Source organism: Peromyscus californicus, unplaced genomic scaffold (assembly GCF_007827085.1).
Source record: "Peromyscus californicus insignis strain IS unplaced genomic scaffold, ASM782708v3 Scaffold_5__1_contigs__length_169319896, whole genome shotgun sequence".
In the NCBI taxonomy this organism is placed as follows: domain Eukaryota; kingdom Metazoa; phylum Chordata; class Mammalia; order Rodentia; family Cricetidae; genus Peromyscus; species Peromyscus californicus.
This window is the reverse complement of record NW_026294573.1, coordinates 27,606,827-27,625,359: the sequence shown is the minus strand read 5'-3', so window position 1 is coordinate 27,625,359 and position 18,533 is coordinate 27,606,827. Positions and strand designations below refer to the sequence as shown.

Below are 18,533 nucleotides of genomic sequence, written 5' to 3'. Positions count from 1 at the left end.
TCATGCTGTTTCCACGTCCCAAGTGATGGGCTCACATGTGTTTGCCAACTTGCTAGTCTCCGATGAGGTTTCAATGAAATAAAAATCTTTGTGCTTAAAGACTCTGTGACATTTTTCTCTGACTTCATTGGCCTGGCACAAAGAAGAGTTAGATACCAGGTGCTCAATTTATAACTTTGAACCAGTGAATATGTTTTTCTGGACAAGAATAGCGGACTGCTCAAAGAAGAATAGAAGAAAGAAAGAGCTTTTCCAGCCTATCAGGAGCTGATATGGCCCTGGATATTTGATTTCACGGGAAAGTTGGCAAGGCATTGCCCATTCAAATTTCTTCCAACAAATCACAGAGGCGTATAGGCAAGTCCTTATCCCTTCATAGGCCCAAATGGAAAACTCAGCCCCCTCCCTTCCTCCCGCCTCTCTCTAGAGAGCCAATAAGGAAGATTTAGGTTTCATCATCAAGTACTGTACTTGCTATTGGATAACTGAACTGTCAATCTAGGGAAGGCGGGCCAGGCCGAACTGGCCTATTTAAGAAGAGGACAAAGGGCGGTGCGCTGCTTGTGTCGTCCGCCATTTTGTGCGAAGCAAGGTGGCATCTACGTTCCCCGAGCGACTTCTCCGCTTCTGCCTCAACCGCCCCTTGACTGCAGCTATGTCTCGGGATCGGTTCCGGAGTCGCGGCGGTGGCGAGGTGGCGGCTTTCATCGGCGTGGAGGCGGCGGCGGCGGCCGCGGCGGCCTCCATGACTTCCGCTCTCCGCCGCCTGGCATGGGCCTCAACCAGAACCGCGGCCCCATGGGCCCGGGCCCTGGCGGCCCGAAGCCACCGATCCCGCCTCCGCCTCCGCACCAGCAGCAGCACCAGCCGCAGCCGCAGCAGCCCCCGCCGCAGCAGCCCCCGCCTCAGCAGCCCGCCGCCGCACCAGCAGCCGCCGCCACACCAGCCGCCCCATCAGCAGCCCCCCGCCTCCGCCGCAAGACTCGTCCAAGCCCGTCGTCCCCCAAGGCCCCGGCTCCGCGCCGGGAGTGAGCACTGCGCCGCCTCCCGCCGGCTCGGCCCCCGCCGGCCAATCCCCCGACCACCGGCGCCCCGCCGGGCCCCGGTCCTACTCCGACCCCCGCCACCCGCGGTCACCTCCACTACCCCTGGCCCGCCTCCGCCTTCGACACCGAGCAGCGGAGTCTCGACGACGCCGCCCCAGACCGGTGGTCCTCCGCCTCCCCCCGCCGGCGGCGCGCGGGACCAGGGCCTAAGCCCGGCCCAGGCCCAGGCCCCGGCGGCCCGAAAGGCAGGGCAAGATGCCGGGTGGGCCTAAACCCGGAGGTGGCCCGGGAATGGGCGCTCCCGGGGGGTCACCCGAAGCCACCTCACCGGGGGTGGCGGCGAGCCCCGCGGGGGGCCGCCAGCACCACCCGCCCCTACCACCAGCAGCATCACCAGGGGCCCCCCTCCCAGCGGGCCAGCAGCCCGCACGGAAGAAAAGATATCCGACTCGGAGGTGAGTAGTCCCACGAGCGAGCTGTCCGTTCCCCTAAGATGGCGGGCGCCTCCCTACCCTCGGCGTTTTTTTTTTCCCCCCCCGCCCGCGGCAGCGCAGGCCTCCATTTTGTTGCCTGCCGGAAGCGCGCCTGCGCATGCTCGCGAAGGCGGGGGCTGCGCGGCCGGCGGGGACAGGAGTTCGCTAGGGATTGGCTTCTTGCAGCAGGAGGGCAGCTGTTGGCTTGGCGGTGGGTTGCTAGAAGCTGGCAGTCCCTTGGGACGGTGCTGGTGCGATGCAGTGCTGTTGGGGAGGACACGGCGTTTTTTGGTGCAGTTCCGGTCCTGGTTTTATCCTTTTCGATTTGTTTGTTGACGTCAGCAAGTGTTGATTGACATTTGCTGATAACGGCGAGTGTGTTTAAAGCCTTTTGTATGGTCACGGCCTTACCGATGTCAGGTGATCCTGTTGGATCTCCTAATACGGTACAACTTGGCAGTGTTTGTATGGGAAAAAAAAAAAAGTATCGTTACGAATGGGTGATACGGCCTATTCGGGACAACCAAAATTGGTTTTGGTTTTGTTTGTTTTTCTGCTTTGGTGTCTGAATTCCAGTTTTTTCATTAGGGATTTAAAGCCAACTTGTCTCTCTTGCGGAGGCCTGGAGAAAAAACTTACACACAGCGCTGTCGGTTGTTTGTGGGGAACCTACCTGCTGATATCACAGAGGATGAATTCAAAAGACTGTTTGCTAAATACGGAGAACCCGGAGAAGTTTTTATCAACAAAGGCAAAGGGTTCGGGTTCATTAAACTTGTGAGTGTATTTGGTAGTTTTTTCTTATATACGTAATAAAAAATGTTTGGGTTTCTATTTTTTCTTTGCAAAGTCTTGAAGGTTTGGTTTTAAACTTCTTCCCAATTTCTGGGAAGAAGTAACTGGCCTTTAAGTTTTTCCGTCATCGATACAGATCAGTATAGTATGTATTGGGGGCAGAGCAACAAAGACCTTTAGTTTAGCCCTTGGGATGTTGGAAGGAACTGCGGGAAGATGATGCTTCAGTTGAGTGAGTTGTAAGAATAGGAAGGGGTATGACAAATTGGACATTAGCTAGTTTTGGAGTTGTTTAAAAATGTTTCTGATATTTACAGGAGTCTAGAGCCTTGGCTGAAATCGCCAAAGCTGAACTTGATGATACCCCTATGAGGGGTAGACAGCTTCGGGTTCGCTTTGCCACACATGCTGCAGCTCTTTCTGTTCGGAATCTTTCACCCTATGTTTCTAACGAACTGTTGGAAGAGGCCTTTAGCCAGTTTGGTCCTATTGAAAGGGCTGTTGTAATTGTGGATGATCGTGGAAGATCTACAGGGAAAGGCATTGTTGAGTTTGCTTCAAAGCCAGCAGCAAGAAAAGCATTTGAAAGATGCAGTGAAGGTGTTTTCCTACTGACAACGTAAGTTGTCTTTTGTTTATGGTAAATTTTTGATAATTTTGGGGGTTACAAATAAAGTTGGAAGGAAGTTAAGGTGAGGAATCATTTCTGTTACTAGGACGCCTCGCCCAGTCATTGTGGAACCTCTTGAACAGTTAGATGATGAAGATGGTCTTCCTGAAAAACTGGCCCAGAAGAATCCAATGTATCAAAAGTAAGATAAAGCTTTTTGGTGCTCTAAAAGAAATGTTAGTAATTTTACATTCTGCTTAGGAGTTATGAAATTTTTAGTCTGGCTGTGTATGTCTGGTTGCTGTGGAAATCCGTTATGAAGGCCAAGCTTACCAAAACCTTGACCAAATCCTGACTTCTGTCTCTCTCAAGTGCTGGAATTATAGATGTGAGCCTTCAAGACAAGTCTTATGAATATGTTTTACAATGTTGCTTGAATATGCTTAATAGATCTCAGGCTCAGACAGAAATTTTAGTTTTGGGATTTGGGGGTGGAGTAGTTTTGGGTTTTTGGAAACAAGGTTTTTCTGTAAACCTGGCTGTCCTGTAACTTGCTTTGTGAAAGACTAGGATGATCTTCAAACGCAGGAATCTACCTGTCTCTGCCTTCTAGAGTACTGGGACTAAAAGCCTGTGCCACATGTCTGGCTTCATTCAGGCAGAACTTGAAGATGGTTCGGTTTAAATACATTCACATGTGTTTCAGATATATGCTTAAATTAAATTGCATGAGATCTGTTTGATATTGGTGGGAAAAAATAAGCCTGGACAATTAGGCTGTAGGAAATAGGGAAGGTGGGGTTTCTTACCTACCTTTCTATTACTGTATTATTATTATTACTATTGCTATTTTTTAATTTTAATTTTTTAATTTAGATAGAGGGTCTCCCTGTAGGCCAGACTGGCGTAGAACTCCTGCATCATCATGCCTTCCTTGCTTCTTGCTTTATTTTATATCATAACTTGTTTCCTTGATCCGATACAGTTAGGTAAATAATTCATGGTTACACGTGTGCATTTATCTAGGAGGCAAGTTCCAGGTCAGCCAGGACTACACAGTGAGACATTGTCTCAAAAAGGGGTGGAGATTATAAAGAAGATAGTATGAGACTGAGTGAAGGCTTCAGGGGAATGAAAGTGTTGCTAGAAATCCTCTATTAAGCAGTGTCTACAAAGTACAATTTAATTTTTAATGTATGCATGTATGTCTGTGCACCATGTGTGCCTGGTTCCCAAGGAGACAAGAAGAGGGTGCTAGGAACCAAACTCGGGTCTCTTGTAAGGAGTGCTGTGCTTTTTTCCCCCCACCGACTGCTGAGCATCTTTCCAGTCCCTTTCACTATCATTCTGATTTGTGTCTTGTGTTTCTTAACACAGTTGAGCAGGATTGCAAGTTGAGGGATCTTAAAGACATCACAGTGGTATAGAGAAAGCACCATGTCTTGTGTTTCTTTGTCCATCCTTGGTGCTGGGGATCAAATCCAGGACATTGTTCATTATGCTACATACGAGTGCTTTACTATTGGGCCATATCCTGACACATACTTAATATTTTCCTTGTCAGGATTTTCTGTAGTCCTGTCTGTCCTGGAACTCATATCTGCCTGCCTCTGTCTCCCCAAGTGCTGGAATTAAAGGCATGAACCATCATGCCTATTTTAGAAGGTTTAGGTTTTGATTTTTAGAAAGTAAGGTAATACTACATTCTCACATTGGCTTTATATAAATTTTGTGTTGTCAGGGAGAGAGAAACACCTCCTCGTTTTGCTCAGCATGGCACATTTGAGTATGAATATTCTCAACGATGGAAGTCCTTGGATGAAATGGAAAAACAGCAAAGGGAACAAGTTGAAAAAAACATGAAGGATGCAAAAGATAAATTGGAAAGTGAAATGGAAGATGCCTACCATGAGCATCAAGCAAATCTTTTGCGCCAAGGTAAAAAAAAGCCTCAGAATTTTACTGGTAAGGATCAATTGGCATTTAAAGTGGCCAGAACCTCATTAACACAAATCTAAAAGTGTTAATTTCCAATGTTTAGATCTGATGAGACGCCAGGAAGAATTGAGGCGCATGGAAGAACTTCACAGTCAGGAAATGCAAAAGCGTAAAGAAATGCAATTGAGGTATAGTGTTAAATCCAGCCTTCACTTCCACCTTGTACTAAGTGCCTTAGGAAACCTTGTTCTTTACCAGAATGCTGCTGTCTGTAGAGTTGTGTTCTAGACTTGGAACAGTATAGTTTGACCTACACATTTTAAAACGGTAAGACAAACCACTACTAGCTCTTTTCAAGTATTTTTTTGAATCACGGTGTTGTTGCTGTGTGGCACTAGCTAGCTTGAGATCCCTTTCCCTCTGCCAAAGGCAAGGACCACCATAGCTGGCTGACCTCTTAAGTATAAATTCTAAGGATATAGATGACACTTTGGTTTATATGCCTGAAAAACATTTGTAGGCAAGAGGAGGAACGGCGTAGACGAGAGGAAGAGATGATGATTCGTCAACGAGAGATGGAAGAACAAATGAGACGCCAGAGAGAAGAAAGTTACAGCAGGATGGGCTACATGGACCCTGTAAGTTGTGTGTGCAGTCTAATTGGAGCTGTCTGGGGCCTCCCCGGGGCGGGGGGGACCGATTAGCATGAAGTTGACTTGGTGTCTTCAGTGCAGCTGTCTCATGTGTTGTGTGTGTGGTACTCACCATAACCAGATCTCACTGGAACAAATTGTTATTTTTTTCTGTGTGTGTAACAGCTTTGGCCTCTATCTTAGAGGTCCACCTGCCTTGTCCTCCCTGGTTCTGGGATTAAAGGCATGCACCACCACCTCTCAGCTACATGGAGTTTTATTTCTTTGTTTTGATAGTCTAACCAGTGTTCAGGACACTTGCAATCATAGAGAAACATGCTTTTTTTGAGCCTTGAATTGTTTTGTGTGTGTGTTTGTACTTTGAGGCAAGGTCTTGCTCTGTAGCCTTGACTGGCCTAGAATTCTCTATGTACACTAGGTTGGTAAGCTTCCTGCCTCTGCCACCTAAGTGCTGGAATTAGAAGTGTGTCCCTCCAAGCCTGGATACATTTCTTGTGTTGAATTTTCTTTGTAATTGAGTACTTGGCTTGTCACCTATAAGTAAGAGTTTTATTTTTTGTACTTTTTTTCCCCCAGAGAGAAAGAGACATGAGAATGGGTGGTGGTGGAACAATGAACATGGGAGGTAAGTGAGAGGATTCAGTGAAGGGTGTCAACATGGTGCAGCAGTGCTCTGGTGGTGCTGACTACTGTTTTTGTCTCCCAGATCCCTATGGTTCAGGAGGCCAGAAATTTCCACCTCTAGGTGGTGGTGGTGGCATAGGTTATGAAGCCAATCCTGGAGTTCCACCAGCAACCATGAGTGGTTCCATGATGGGAAGCGACATGGTAATGTATCCTGTGGGACATAGTACAAAGGAAATGCTTAATTTCATGACTTAAGTGTTTATTTTTTCCTCTCTCTTTCTCTCTTTAAAGTAGCTGACTGGACTTTTAGTTCCCCCATCATGTAAACATATATAATACTGAGGACTACTTTGGCAATGTAGAACTATGTGTGGTAACCTAAACAGATCTGGTTGCCAACAAGGAGTCAATGCTGCTGTATATGGAGTTATCTTTGGCAATAAGTAGATAGGTGTTTTCCAGTTTATTGTCTGTGCACTTGGAACCCCAGTGCATGGCAAATCCAAATTTTTAGATGCTAGGTAATTGTATATGGTTTGTCTTCATCCAAGTGAGAGAAATGGCACAGTGCCATTCTCGAGCTGGTATTTGCCATAAGTAGGAATGAGACTCGAGGCTTGTAGCCTTAAGCATGTTAGAGCGACAGGTAGGACTTGGATCTGTAATTGGTGTGGTTTCTATTTCTAGCCCATGAAAAAAACTGTCTAGTGTTCTGACTCGTCGTTTCCCACCTGCTGGGTCTCTGTAGGTACATCTAAAAGGAACTGATGGTTCTACTTTGCTACAGGGTAGCAAAAGGCAACAGCAATTTAAGCATACTGATTGTGTGCATTTGTTCTAGACCCCTTGATGCAATCACACTTTTCTCTCTATGAGATAGCCTGTCAGGTGCTTTCCAATAGTAAATAAAGTGAGTTTTGGTATGAGTGGCTGCAGTAGGGCTTTGCAGATCCTTAGGAACTGCATTTTGGCGGGAATACATTTTTGTAACTGAATTGAATCTAAATAATTCACCTGTAGGCTTTTGTCACAAAGGAGCTCCATTTTCTAGCTCATAGGATTGATTTTCTAAATAGGAATTTATTGTTTTAATGTGAGATCTCATTTAAAACCTGCCTAAGGTTTCTTGAAAAATTTAAGTTAGCATTATAAATGGTTGGATATAGTGCTCTTAGGTTTCATCAAATTGAACTTAAAATTAACATTTTGGTCTTCCATACTTTCTAGAAGGCACAAGGTGTATCAAATTTATTAACTAGTTTCTTAGTGTTCTTAGTTTAGGTTCTATGTCTAGACAAAGGTTTATGCATTTAACAACTCCTAAGGTCTTAAGTATTTAAGATAACTCTGAAACCTCCAAAATTTTCTTTTTAGCTCTATTGTAGAAGCCATACAGTTTTGAAGATTTTTTTTCAATAGTAAAAGATTAAGAGTAGTCTGTTCCAAGTAGTTCTGTAGTGTTTTAAGTTGAAATTGTAGGAACAGTTAAAGCCTGGTGCAATTTTTATTTTATTTTTATTTTTTTTATTTTGAGTAATGACCAATAACTGGGTTATTTTGAGTAGAATTGTAAGTGGAATGCCTGTAAGTGGAATGCCTGTAGGGTTCTGTTGTTAGGATATGTGGGTTTTATTTTACTTTGTATTTAAAGTGAAAGTACCTAAAACTGGATGAGTAGTGAAGTCACTCACTGCTTTATTGCAGTCCCTCTAGCTCGGTGAATAGGCTGTTTTGGGAGATAACCTAAAACATGGAATCATAACAAAGTGATAGTGTGCTTTCCAAAACTACGAAAAAGTTGGACTTTTGAAGTAGGTGGACTGTGTATTGTGTTTGTAACAATGCAGAAACATACTGTGCATGTAAGTGTCTCTGGTTTATAGTGATGGCTCTGAAGTGTGGTATGCCTGTGAGACTGTGGCAACATAAGTTTTTGATCAAGTCACTGTGCCGGTTAAGTAAAAATCTATTAGTTTTTTTGTGCTTTTTCTTTTTTGTAGTCCGGTAGCAATTTTATTAAGCTTCATTCCAACTTTTTAAGATTTCTGCAACTTTGCAGATGTGTCTTAAGATCTTGAAAAGCACAAGGTTTCTTATGCAGCACATGCCACTAACTGGTGAGTAGGTCTTTGTCACTTCTTGAGTGAGTTGCTTTTTGTCTGATTGAGCTTCTTATGGTTGGAGATGATTTTCTGTTCATACCTGGACAGGTGTTTCAGTGGATTAATCTGATGTGAATTTCTTAGAACTCATTTTCGAATGGGTTTTCACATCTGCACTAATTAAATTTTTTAGCACTACAGGGAAGATCTATTCTTTGAAACAGGTGTATGAGAATGGCTCAAGTGGGAACATACCACAAGGCATGTATTACCGTAAACTAATTTTCAAATTACCCTTTTTTCCTTTCTATGTTCCCGGTACCTGTGGATCGACTCATTGGTGATTGTATCGACGAACGTTGACTACGGAACCTTCTAAAATATTTACTTAACACACATGGACATCAACTACATTTAATGAACTGTTAATTTACTGTTCCAATAGCGTACTGAGCGCTTTGGGCAGGGAGGTGCGGGTCCTGTGGGTGGACAGGGTCCTAGAGGAATGGGGCCTGGAACTCCAGCAGGATATGGCAGAGGGAGAGAAGAGTATGAAGGGCCAAACAAAAAACCCCGATTTTAGATAGCTAGGCTTTCATTCCAGTTTGTTTTTGTCTTTTCTTGTTTAGATACCACTTTTAAATTCTTGCATTTTAGTAAGAAAGCTACCTTTTTATGGATGTTAGCAGTTTATTGACCTGATATTTGTAAATGGTCTGTTTGGGCAGGTAAAATTATGTAACGCAGTGTTTGAAACAGGAGAAAACAATTTCTTTTTATTTACTTTTTTTTTTAACTGTATAATGTTTCTCAAGTTAATGGCAGTGTACCTTGTGCCACTGAATTTCCAAAGTGTACCATTTTTTTTACTGTGCTTCGAATAAATAGAAAAATAGTTATACTGATCTTCAACTTTGCCATTCATGCTTCTCTGCACATTAGGCTAGGTATTCCACTTGGAAAGCATGAGCGTGTCTAGGCCTTTGAGTGGCATATGCCATTTCTGGGAAATGTATCTGGAGGCTAAGTATTCTTTCTACAAATGGTGGCCCCCCCCTTTTAAAAAGAAATGCATATTGAAATAGTTAGATTTGTTTGGCATTATAGGAAGCAAGCTGGTGCTAAGCATTTTTAAATGGTTATGTTAGAAAAGTTGAACTGTAAATCTTAATTCAGGAACATGTACTAAGATTATGGAATGGGTATAAACTACTGGTAGCAAGAGAAAGGGGGCGGGTTAAATGATCCCTTATGGCCCTATCTATGATCCTTTCCTTGAAAGTTTTTGAGAATGGAAAGATCATATCGTTGCATTTCCCCTATTGTTTTGTTTTAAATGAATAAATTCCCAAGCCCTACAATTGGCTTGTACTGAACTTTTGCATTTGAATTAAAGATTGTTAAACATGAAGCCTTTTCATGTATTACTTCAAGTGATTTAAAAGATGGGGATTTAGTTTGAAATTTTAACTTGAGAAGAGTTAAGGGTTAGTTAATTATAAGGTATGTTTAGCCTTATGTACTCCTAAACATACACCTCCTTGTGCTATTGAGCAAAATCTGTAGTCTGAAAAATGTATTGGTTCTCTTTAAGAGCTAGTGGTGCCTGTTACCAAGTAGGACTGCCAGTAACCGTTCTCACTATGGAGTTGACCTGTTTATAGCATTCTTCTTAACGTAGCACTAAACCTGGAGAGAGTTGTTCAGGCTCCACAGGATAAATACTCTTCCTCCCACCGTAAGCTTGGGGGTGTTTCCATGATGTTAGTTGATTATCAACTTCCCTGAATTTCCTTTCACTAGAACAAGAGACTTTCTGACTTGATAATAATAAAGTAGATTGTTTACTGTTGTCTATGAGTATAATGGGAGCTTGATTTTCTTCCCAGTGTAAACACGCTAAGAGAAAACTTCTAACAGTACTAAAGTAATTGAATGGCTTGGCTCTGTTCTTAGTTCCATTTCCATTCAAGTCTATACATTATAGAACTTTCACTATGGAATGTCTTCATCCTTTTCACCTCTATCCTTGGTGCTAATTGGCAAAAAATTCTAAATCACTTGCTGAGGTTGAGTACTGTGCTTGAGTACAAAAGAACTTTTGTGGAAACAATTGAGTTCTTCATGAATAGGAAAATACCGTAATTTTTTTTAAAAGTAAACACTAGTGGATTATAAGAAGCATGTCACCAAATGGTTTTATGACTGACAGGTATATATGGTGTATTAAGGGAGAAAAATCTACTTTAAAAATAGATTAATTTTTCTTCATCAGTACACTTGGAAATAGGTAGTTCCATCATAATTTTAGCAATCAGAAAGTTTTTGGCCCAAGTGAAGTTAATAATTGGTGATATATAAAGGTTTTCTGTACGGATACAAAGATCTGGATTTGAAAGGAGCTCATTTGGTTGAATTGTATAGTAGGGACCTGAGAGGTGTTCATGGGACACCCATGGAGGGTGAATTTGAATGTATGTGGGTGGGGGCTGGAGGGGGAATGGGAAAATCTGCCTATAAAATTAATGTTTCAGTTTATTTTTCAGATTACATGCCTTTCTTTATAAGGGATGCTGGCACAGACCCCTAAAATAAGCTTTTGGTAGTAGTATACTACAGAGTGGTGAAGGATGCTTACAGGATGAGATTGTGGCTTTGATAGCCTTTCTTTATTGTGGGCTGTAGAGCTGCTAAACCGTGTTTAGCAGATAAGGTTGCATAGTGCCAACCGACCGACACTGACTTTGATCAGTGTACCAAGGGTTGTCAGCTACTGAGACTTGCCATGAGTCTTACATGTGATGGTTTTAGCCTAAGAGTGAATTGAAATCATCTTGAGCAGTTGAACCAAAAGCTAAACAGGAAGCTTAGGGTGGGAGGGGAAGATACAACAGGACGTATTTTAGGCATTCTCCCTTGGAAGAAATCACCTGCCCCTATTTCTTCACATCCTCAAAATTTTGTTTGCAGGGTATCCTTGAAAAAAATACCTCCTTAAAGTTTCATTCTCTAAGACAGAAATTTATTTAATAGGCATGCTATAAGCTGAACCCATTGACATACATTATGTGGTGAGACCATATTCTTTTGTCCTTAGGACATTAAATTCCTAAGTACTTTAAAACCCACCACTCTTTATGTGTGTTGTACCACTAATATAAAGAGATAATCTGGGAAAATTGTAATGTTACACCTGTGCAGTTCTTACAAGTGGCATATCATGGCAGATAAAAATTTAGGTACTTGGCTTGGGCAAGCCACAAAGTTGTGGCGAAATGTTTTGTGGTGTTCTTGGACTGCAATTGTGCACTATTAAAGTAGTGGCCTGCTACATAACTGCATTTAGCCAGCATTTCTGCAGTGCGTAACTGTGAGGAACGTAGTACCGCAAATGGCAATGGACATTAGGACCCGGATGTAGTATTCCTGCTTGCTCCAAGATTCTCATTGCCGACTGCATCCAGGTAGGTAACAAGCAATATAATCTAACTTGGTGACTTGCTATGTGCTTTTATTCCGTGGGCATTCTGACATCACACTTCTGACAGTGAAATAACAGTGCAGCACCTGATACTTGTATGATAAGCTAGGTTAATTAAAAATCTGGGGCTGGGGGTAGAGCTGTAATTTATTAGGAATTCAGTGTTGTTGGAGATCTCAGAAAAATGCAAACTTGAATCTTTGGTGTGTCTTGGAAGTTTTGTGGTTTTCTTTAGTTACACTGTAACTGAAGATAAAATGGAGCACATCTGGTGTGGGGGTGGGAGGGAGCCAAACCATACTTGACCTGGGGTGCTCATGGCACCTTGATGAAGACTGTAGTCTGTGTAATTAGCCTCCTTAGTAGCAAACTTGACCTCCCATTGGTCAGCAATGTCTAATTTCATTATGCAATCTTGATCATTGTTTTGCAAGCTGATTGAATCAAGACTAAATGACACAGGGTGGGGGGTGTTTTTTTTTTATGTAATGTGATAAAATTTTTGTAGGTATGGGCTTCATGGGAACACTTGTTGTTACTAACTTGGGCTTAGATGGGAATCTTATGAATAGTTTAAGTTATGTGGCTTGTCTGAGTATGTTTATACTCTAAACTTGGGGAAAGTAGTGTGAAACACTTGACTTCCTACAGTTGAAACCATTGGCAATCATTCCCTATCATAGGACTTCGTCGTCTCTGTAGAATGAGTGCATTTGTTCAGAGTAGGTCTTCCTTCCTAGTTTAGGGATGTGATTGATTACAGTCCAAAATGTTTAATAATCACAGGATTACATGAGTCTTCAAAGCATTTTCCTTTGTTGCTTAGGACTTGAGCTTTCTATCAGCTGTTGTTTAGATCTCACTTCAGTTTAACCTTGGTGTTTAGGTAGCATGCATGAGAAACAGCTTCCACTCATAATGCTTTCTGTTCTATAACTGGAAAGTTTGGTTCATTTTGCATACGTGCCGCTGAAAACTTCAGGACTGTGAGAATTCTCTTTCACTGTATCAAGAAAAATGGCTTGCTTTTGGTCAGGCAAGTCAGATGGTGGGGCAGATTTGTATTTACTCCAAACAACCAACTTGTGATTACTGACAGATGAAAGCAATGGTGACTTAGCTCCTTATACCATACAAACCATACAGTGTGACATGAGTATCACTAACCTACCTACCTGGAACCCTGATGGGGACATTGCAGGGTCATAGTCTGTTAAATCGGTAGCACAGGCTTGCTACCGTGGCTCAGTTAGCGATTTTGAATGTTAACAAGAGCTCAGGTTTATTCTTCTGAACAGTAACAACTTTTGTAGAGAATATACTTGATAAAATATATAGACTTAGGGAATTTGGGGTGGGGTTATTTTTCTTCCCCTTGGTCTGCTTTAAGATTAGGCTTTTGTATTTCAGAATGAGAAACCACTGACTTTATGTAGATTTGTGCTAGTTTAATTTGTGTGTAGGTGTAAATTGTGAATATTACAGTACATTGGGATTTTAAAACACTTAAAAAAAAAACTGGGAATTAAATGGGTTCCAGTATACTGAGGTGCTTGCATTGTATTTCATAATCTTGTTGCAACCAAAATAATTGTTTTTTAAATGAAAACCTACGTTCAGAGGTGTGGTGCCAGAATGTATTATCGTACTGTTAGGCCCTTGGAGCAGATCCCGGTGCTTTCTGAAAGATGAAAGAGATGTAATGGGTGCTCTTGATATAAGGCTGCTTGCAGCCTCCCAGCAATGCATACTCTCACTCTCCCTAATGAAGAGATGTGTGTGATTAGTTTTGGACTTTAACCTTAACGGGGGTGCATGTCTCCTATTGTTAATCATTGTCAGCTGCAGTGACATGATCCACAGTCGTCCTGCATTACTATTACTGCTGCCTTTGTGTTAATGATTTCGGATAGGTTTTAGAGCTGGGGTGTTTGTTCTGAGCCTTTTCTTGGTTTTGGCTTTAGCTGATAATGTTTAGTGCTGTCTAGCTAGTGCAGTTCTCAAATGGCTCCCTACCAGGGAGAGAATCCAGAGGATTTAACTGCTCCTTATCTGTCATTGCTGCTAGATAATGATTGGCAATGTTTTAGACACAAATGTGGAAATCTCAACAGCTGTTGGTAAACAACAAATCATAAAATGTTTTTGAACACCAGTGCTGGAGAAAAAAGAAAAATGAAGGTGAAAAGGGCCTGGATATAGAATGGGAATAATTTTAGAATGGGGAGAGAATGCAAAACAATATAGTATCCCTTATGGGTGGTCCATGTGCAACAGAGAACTCTTCCATATACCTGCGGCAGTAACGATACAGGGGGGAAGACAAACCTGGAACTTGAATTGAAGGCTGAGCTTTCTGTTTCTTGTGCACTGTGCCAGGTATATAGTGAGGGCCATTGACTTTTCCTCAGAAAAACTTTCCTTGCTGTTGGAGTAAGGCATAGCTCCCCTGCCCTAACTGAAAACACAGTGAGGACTTGGAGACCAAAGATTGAGGCAAACATAGGCTTGCAGGGTAAAGAACTGCAGTGTTGTGTGCTGTGGGAAAGGGTCAAAGCACTCTTCTTGGAGGTATTCTACCTAAGAAAGACACAACGAATTGACTGGGGAAGCGGTATGCTGTAGAGCTCACAGCTCAGTCAGGTAGACGTTGGCACACACCTTCACATAAGGGATAGTATATTTTGGGGTACAGTCAAACTTCATTGTGCTCAGACTGGTGAAACTAGAAATGAGGCTTTTGCATTTTAAAGAAGATAGTTTTCATCCTAATTCTGTCATCTACTTATTACTTACAGAAAGAATAATTTTAGATTCCCCCCATAAAGTTTCTTCCTTTTTTTTTTTTTTTTTTTTTTTTAAAATGCTATAACTTATTCCAGTCTTTAATCTCTGGGATTTTGCTCTTTTAAATTTGGAAGTTAACTAGCATTTTTCAAGCCTTTTATCTTACACCCTTGTCTTTTATATTAACTTTTTCTTATTATTCTTTAGGTGAGAATGATTGATGTTGGCTGATTTTGGCGTCTCTACTTGAAGTAAGTGTCCTTAGAAATGGGGCTTTGGGGATCTGATTTATCTTTGCTTTGATGCTGAAAATTGTTTGGTTCTCCAAAATTTACCAACATGCCCATTTTAGCTGACAGTTGAGGGCTAGGAAACAGGGGCACTTGCGTTGCATGCTGTGTGACACCTGGTGTGATTTGTATTACCTGCGTGGCAGCACCCAAAACACACATTTAAAACAATTTTAAGTTGCATGGTAGTGATCCACACCTTTAATCCCAACACTTGGGAAGAAGAGGGAGGTGGATCTCTTGAGTTAAGGCTAGCCTGGTCTACAGACCTATCCAGGACAACCAGATCTACACAGAAAAACCATTTTCTTGAAAAAAACCCCAAAAATTGAAAACAATGAACAGTTAAAAAAAAAACAAACAAAACCTCAAAATGCTGCATGCTTAAAACAAAAATTAACAGCTACCAAAAAAAAAGCTTGAAATTGAGAGAAGAAATATGTTGTACTTTCAGGTTTTAAAACCTCATGTCAGTGTGGTTCTTTTGGCCACCTTGGTCTTTGCCACATATACCTATACCAAATATATTGTGTGTGATATATTGCTATATTTATAATAAAAATTGTTCAGAGCCTGTGTCCAAAAAGTTGCTCTTTGTTAATACCAGTACAAGACATATAGGCTAAAATGTATGGGCTATTTAAATCTTGTTGTATAGGTGGAATCAGATGTTTCTTCTCAAGACATCACACAACATGGGCCAGCCAAGAAGAAAAGCCACATGTGTAGCCTGACAGATAGTCTAGGTAAGTGAAATGAGGGTTGAATTTCTTTGGAGAGACAGCCTTGTGTACTAGGATGGCATGAGGCTCGCTGTGAAGTCAAACACAACCCTTTTAACTTGGTCCTCCTCCCCCCCACCTCCAGAGAACTGGATTACAGGAAGGTGTCACCGTACTTGGTGTGTGTGTGCTGTTAAGAATTGTCGAGGGCTTCATGAAAGCTTTTGGCAGATACCTCAGCTTGCTGAGCTCCATCCCTCACCCAGCAGTTTAAACTGCCTTGTAGCTCCTTGTTTGCTACTCTAAACCCCCACTAACTACCACATTCCTTGGTTTAACAGGGTTTAGGCAAATTGGTTGGTGTTAGACTTTAGTAACTTGTCTTAAATTTTGATTCCTGGTTCTTTTGGATTAATCATATTTTTTAATTGACAGGATCAAGTGAGCTGTGTCAGAAAATGAGTCAAGATGAAAGAGGAATGAACTTACTGCCATTTAATAAAGATTTTAAAATCTTGATTGTCTTTTGTTCAAATAGGGCTGTTTTTTGGATTTGTCTGATGATGTACCCAAAGTTAAATCTAGGTAGTAGAGTCATCTATTTGGTGTCCTATACTACAATACATGGTCAAACTGGGGCTTAACAGGATTACAGGAACATCCATCGAAGCCTTAAAATTGATGCTGGAGGAACAGGCGAGTTGACAACATTTTGTTTGTTTCCTAGACAGGGTTTCTCTGTAGTCCTGACTGTCCTGGAACTCATTCCGTAGACCAGGCTGGCCTTGAACTCACAGATCCTCCTGCCTCTGTGCTATCAACACTGCTGGAGGCAAAATGATTTTTTTTTTTGGTTTTGGTTTTGTTTTTCGAGACAGGGTTTCTCTGTGTAGTTTCGTGCCTTTCCTGGAACTCACTCTGTAGCCCAGGCTGGCCTTGAACTCACAGAGATCCGCCTGCCTCTGCCTTCCAAGTGCTGGGATTAAAGGTGTGCGCCACCACCGCCCGGCCAAAATGATTTTTAAAGCCTGAAATTCAGATGTTTCAGGCAGGCAGGCAGGCAGATCTGAGTTCCAGGACAACCAGAGTGACATAGTGAGACCCTGACTCAAAAAAAAAAAAAAAAAAAAAACCCAAAAAGTAGAAAGGTTTTATGACCTTTAGTTTAGTAGAGGATTCTTACATGTGAACAAAGTAAAGAACAAGACTAGGCCGGGTGTGAGTTCGAGGCCAGCCTGGACTACCAAGTGAGTCCCAGGAAAGGTGCAAAGCTACACAGAGAAACCCTGTCTCGAAAAACAAAACAAAAACAAAAAACAAACAAAAAAAAAAAGAACAAGACTAGAACTTAGGAAGCATCAGAGAATTTCAACAATCTGGAAAGTGGGTCAGGTCATTGACTTAAACAAGTGGGTAAAGGTGATGACCAGAGTTGAATTCCTTGCCATCCACACTTGTCTCTGACTAAACACGTGCTGGTGCACACAAACTAGTACCTTGAAAAAAGTGCTGAATAGGTTGTTATAGGATGGGGGAGATGGGCTTTGATGTCAGCAGCATGTACTAGAGAACCCTTCAGCAACCTGAGTTAACTGAGAATAGAGAACCAGCTAGCGGAGCTGTTTCTAGGGAAGTTTACTGAGTCTACAGGTCAGTGTTGGGTGCGTAGATGGCTCAGCAAGAGGTCTTCGTTCTTGAAGACCTAGGTTCAGTTCCCAGTATCCACGAGGTGTGCTAAGTCCAGTTCCAGGAAGTCTAGATAGGGTGCCCTTCACCTCTGCTCCTCTACCTTGTAGGAGTGCAGATTTGTGCAGACAAGCACGTGATCTGTAAAAAGTATGGTGAGAAGAGCCTTAGACACTGCTGGTAAAGTGCACAATTGTGTGGTCACTCAAACACAAGGAATTAACCACCATACATGTTCAACTCTAATATTAATGTTGGCAAGTGGGACGCTGGTTGAGTATTGCCAAGTATTGCTTGCTCTAGACATGAGTGACTGACCACAAGCCTAATAGGACAATATTCAGAACCTAAAAGTATGCAATTGATATGAGTCATTGGTTGCAGCATAAATTATCAACACAGGCCATATGTTTGTATATGAAATAGCCAGGACAGGAAGTTGGTTGCTTTCAGCATTGAGGGCAATAGGTGGTGTGCTGGTGAACAGAAAATGGCTCCTGGTGGTGGTGTGTGCTTTTAATTCCAGCCCCTGGGAGATAGAAGATGGGCCTGCCAGGGCTAAATCGAGAGATCAGTTTTCCACGTTATGATTAGAGACAAGTGCACTCACATTGGTTTTCAGCTTGTTCTGAGAACAAGCATACCTTAATGTCTGGCTATTTAAATGGCTCCATAAAACTAGGCTGTCATACACAAACAGTAACTCATCCTCTTCTGAATGACCAGTGCAGCTGACGGGTTGTGTACGTTGTTCTGCCTGCACACCAGAAGAGGGCACCAGATCTTACAATAGATGGTTGTGAGCCACCATGTGGTTGCTGAGAATTGAACTCTGGGATCTCTTAAGAGCAGCCAGTGCTCTGAGCCATCTCTCCATTCCCAACAGGTTGGTTTCTATCAGATGAAACACGATAGCTAAAAGCAGCTTGGGCAAGAATTATATCAGTTTACAGTTTCACAGCACAGTCCACCCAGACAAGTCTGCAGGACCCAAAAGGGAAGAAGCATGGAAGCAGTAGCCAATGCAAAGGCATGAAGGCCTTACTGGCTTGCTTACTTGACCTGTTTTCTTTTTGGTTTCTCAAGGCAGGGTTTCTGTAACGGTCATAGTGCTGTCAATAACAGTCATGGCTGTCCTGGAACTCTGTAGGCCAGATTAAGCCATGAACTCACAGATGCATTGTGCTTCTGCCTCCCAATTGCTGGGGTTAAAGGCCTGTACCACTACCATACAGCTCATCTTTTTTTTTGGGGGGGGGGTGGTTTATATGACAGGGTTTCTCTGTATCTTTGGAGCTTGTCTTAGAACTCGATCTGTAGACC

The 18,533-nt window shown here is 42.3% G+C and overlaps 1 protein-coding gene across 1 annotated transcript; it reads left to right on the top strand.

Moving 5' to 3' along the window:
- The first annotated feature begins 533 nt into the window (after positions 1 to 533).
- On the top strand, positions 534 to 16,043 carry Sfpq (splicing factor proline and glutamine rich). Its single transcript, XM_052716002.1, is given in 21 exon segments — positions 534 to 691; positions 694 to 912; positions 914 to 960; positions 962 to 1,061; positions 1,063 to 1,119; positions 1,121 to 1,237; positions 1,240 to 1,293; positions 1,296 to 1,340; positions 1,342 to 1,443; positions 1,445 to 1,501; positions 2,108 to 2,296; positions 2,632 to 2,933; positions 3,031 to 3,126; positions 4,666 to 4,862; positions 4,966 to 5,050; positions 5,383 to 5,500; positions 6,092 to 6,140; positions 6,222 to 6,343; positions 8,690 to 14,763; positions 15,461 to 15,548; positions 15,960 to 16,043. Coding segments are annotated over 19 exon segments (2,130 nt in total). The 5' UTR covers positions 534 to 655; the 3' UTR covers positions 8,828 to 14,763; positions 15,461 to 15,548; positions 15,960 to 16,043.
- Positions 16,044 to 18,533: the final 2,490 nt, after the last annotated feature.